The sequence below is a fragment of the Alexandromys fortis genome, unplaced genomic scaffold (genome assembly GCF_014885135.2).
Source record: "Alexandromys fortis isolate MF-2015 unplaced genomic scaffold, M_Fortis_MF-2015_v1.1 scaffold_0, whole genome shotgun sequence".
Classification (NCBI taxonomy): Eukaryota; Metazoa; Chordata; class Mammalia; order Rodentia; family Cricetidae; genus Alexandromys; species Alexandromys fortis.
The window spans coordinates 24,444,582-24,447,160 of NW_026067949.1; the positions used below are offsets into that span (position 1 = coordinate 24,444,582).

General features: G+C 44.7%; 1 protein-coding gene across 1 annotated transcript; it reads right to left on the reverse strand.

The window, feature by feature from the left end:
• Nucleotides 1-1,275: 1,275 nt before the first annotated feature.
• Nucleotides 1,276-1,735, reverse strand: LOC126506424 (60S ribosomal protein L32). The gene has a single exon (XM_050149989.1). The coding sequence runs from the start codon at nt 1,718-1,720 to the stop codon at nt 1,313-1,315; it is 408 nt and encodes a 135-aa protein (XP_050005946.1). The 5' UTR covers nt 1,721-1,735; the 3' UTR covers nt 1,276-1,312.
• Between the last annotated feature and the right edge of the window lie 844 nt (nt 1,736-2,579).

The window sequence follows — 2,579 nt, forward strand, 5'->3', positions numbered from 1 at the left end:
CGTCTGGGACTTAGGTTCAAGCTCCTACTCATGTGAAAACCTGCTTGTCACCCTGGCCTCCTACCTGCCAGGCACTCTATCAGATGCTTTCTTAAGCCTGTGTATTTAATCACCGGAGACCACCTAACACAGAAGATTTTATTGTCTCCACTTTTCCAGTAAGGAAACTAAGGCCCGAGGGATGAAATAACTCACATTTTGTAAGTAGCAGAAACTTATTTTGAACTCATTTCCTTTCCTTGGAGCATATTTTATTTATGCAACTAATATTTATTGATTATGTACATGTAAATATCAAGTGCTCTAATATATAATGTGTTGCTGTGGTTACAGCTTGACCTTAGGTGTATTTGGTGACTTCTGTGTTAAAGGGGGGTAAAGGTTTTTTTTTTCCTTTTGTGTTTGCACACGTGTGTGGTCATGAATAAATAGGTCACAAGCGTCTTCCTTCATCACTCCCCGCCCCCCCCCCCCTTAGTTTACAAGACAAGGTCTCTTTCTGAGCCTGAACTTTGCCAATTTGGCTAGACGCACAGGTTAGCAAGCCTGTGTCTGGCTCCCCAGTGCTGGCACAGGCCTCTGCACTCCGCTCTTTTTCTGTGGATGCTGGGGACAGAATCAGGTCCTCACACTTGTGCGGCAGGCACTTAACTGTTGGGTACGTCTCCCAGGCTCACGGAGGAAGAACTTTTACTACTTAAGGTTTTGTTTGTTTTGGCTAGCCAGAGAATTAAATCAACGTAAGTGAAATTAACAAGAAAGAAGCATACGGAGTTATTGAATGTGTTACGTGACATGGGAACCTTCTAAGGAAATGCAGACCCAACGAAGTCATAAAACCTGCCATTTTATATCAGGCAAAAAGAAGAGAGGCATTGTGCAAAGTAAGGAAGCTATTAAGGTGGCTAAAGGAAGATAAAAGTTATTTTAACAAGCTCTCTTTGTGCGGAGTGCTGTGTGTGTCTCAGCTTCTTGCCCTCGATGAAGTAAGTGGTACTCTCCTTTGGTATAAAGAGAACATCTTCTACACGAGAGACTTAACTCTTGCTGTTAGGCTGGCGGAGAGGAGAAACAGAACACACTGCTTGAACCCGTTTTGTAAATTCCTTTGGCTTAAAATAATCCTTATGTCTAAGTGGCATATTTTGGAGTGGTATATTCCACCTTCCAGTGTTTGTGTGACCAATTCCTGGAGGAGCCGTGTTTTCTGAATTCAAAGAATAAGTTTTTAAATAAGCATGATACATTTTCTTTTTTTTTTTTTCAGTTTTTGTGGTTTTATTTAAACAAATAAAACGTGCACGCAAGCCATCTACTCATTCTCTTCGCTGCGCAGCCTGGCGTTGGGATTGGTGACTCTGATGGCCAGCTGCGCTGCTCTTTCCACGATGGCTTTTCGGTTCTTGGAGGAAACATTGTGAGCAATCTCAGCACAGTAAGACTTGTTGCACATCAGCAGCACTTCCAGCTCCTTGACGTTGTGGACCAGAAACTTCCGGAAGCCGCTAGGCAGCATGTGCTTGGTTTTCTTGTTGCTCCCATAACCAATGTTGGGCATCAGGATCTGGCCCTTGAATCTTCTCCGCACCCTGTTATCAATACCTCTGGGTTTTCGCCAGTTTCGCTTAATCTTGACATATCGGTCTGACTGGTGCCGGATGAACTTCTTGGTCCTCTTTTTGACAATCTTGGGCTTCACCAGAGGCCGGAGGGCAGCCATGATGCCGCAAAGGAGATGGCAGCCACCTCGCAGGTAGCGCCGAGGAAGAAGGAAGGGCGCATGATACATTTTCTAACCGAGATAAGTAGATATAGACGCTGGTTGCAGGTCCTAGTCACCTCTTCCCTGAGTGGGTCTGCCACCTCCCAGGGCTGCAAACACAAGCTATCGTCCCTGTTATGACAGGGCGCTTCTTTTCACACATTTTACCCAAACAACATGGCACGGTTGCAATACAGACAATGAACATTTGCCCAGAAGGAGCCATGATAACCTTGGAATAAACGAACGTGTGTATTGATGGAGCAATTTGACCATGTTTTGATTCCTAGTAGCTAGTCTCGGGATTCTTAGCTCAGAATGGGTGGTAAGGGTTATCTGTAAATAAAGCTGTAGAATGTTTCTTCCCCCAAGCAACCCTTGAGGGAGCCTGCTCATTTCTGATCATAAGTCACAGCTGGCAAATTATACTGTATGGCTTATTGCTTTGTGGTTATTGATTTCAGGCATGACTAACAGAGTTCCAAACTTCTGTGTTCTGTGTGGCCACAGAGACGATCCTGAGCTGAGGACGAACACGATCTCCCATTGGGAAATCATAATATGAAAGGAATTCTTGAGGTACAGAGGGTGCCTGTTTTAGAGGACCACACTGATTTTTATTGAGGCTGGAAGGAGGGAGCTGTCCTTCTGAACATTCTTGACTTCACTTTAAGCTCCATCAGATGAAAATCCAAAGGCAAGAAGGCCGAGGATGGCTCTTGGTCTGTGGTTACTCAGCTGCCAAGAGCTGTACTTATGGAATGTGCTTCGTTTGCAAAGCAGCCTTCCAAAAGTCTTCTCCTTCTTCCTGTCCCAT

Coding starts and splice junctions, on each gene's coding strand:
- LOC126506424 (XM_050149989.1), bottom strand. CDS start 1,720: ATGGCTGCCCTCCGGCCTCTGGTGAAGCCCAAGATTGTCAAAAAGAGG.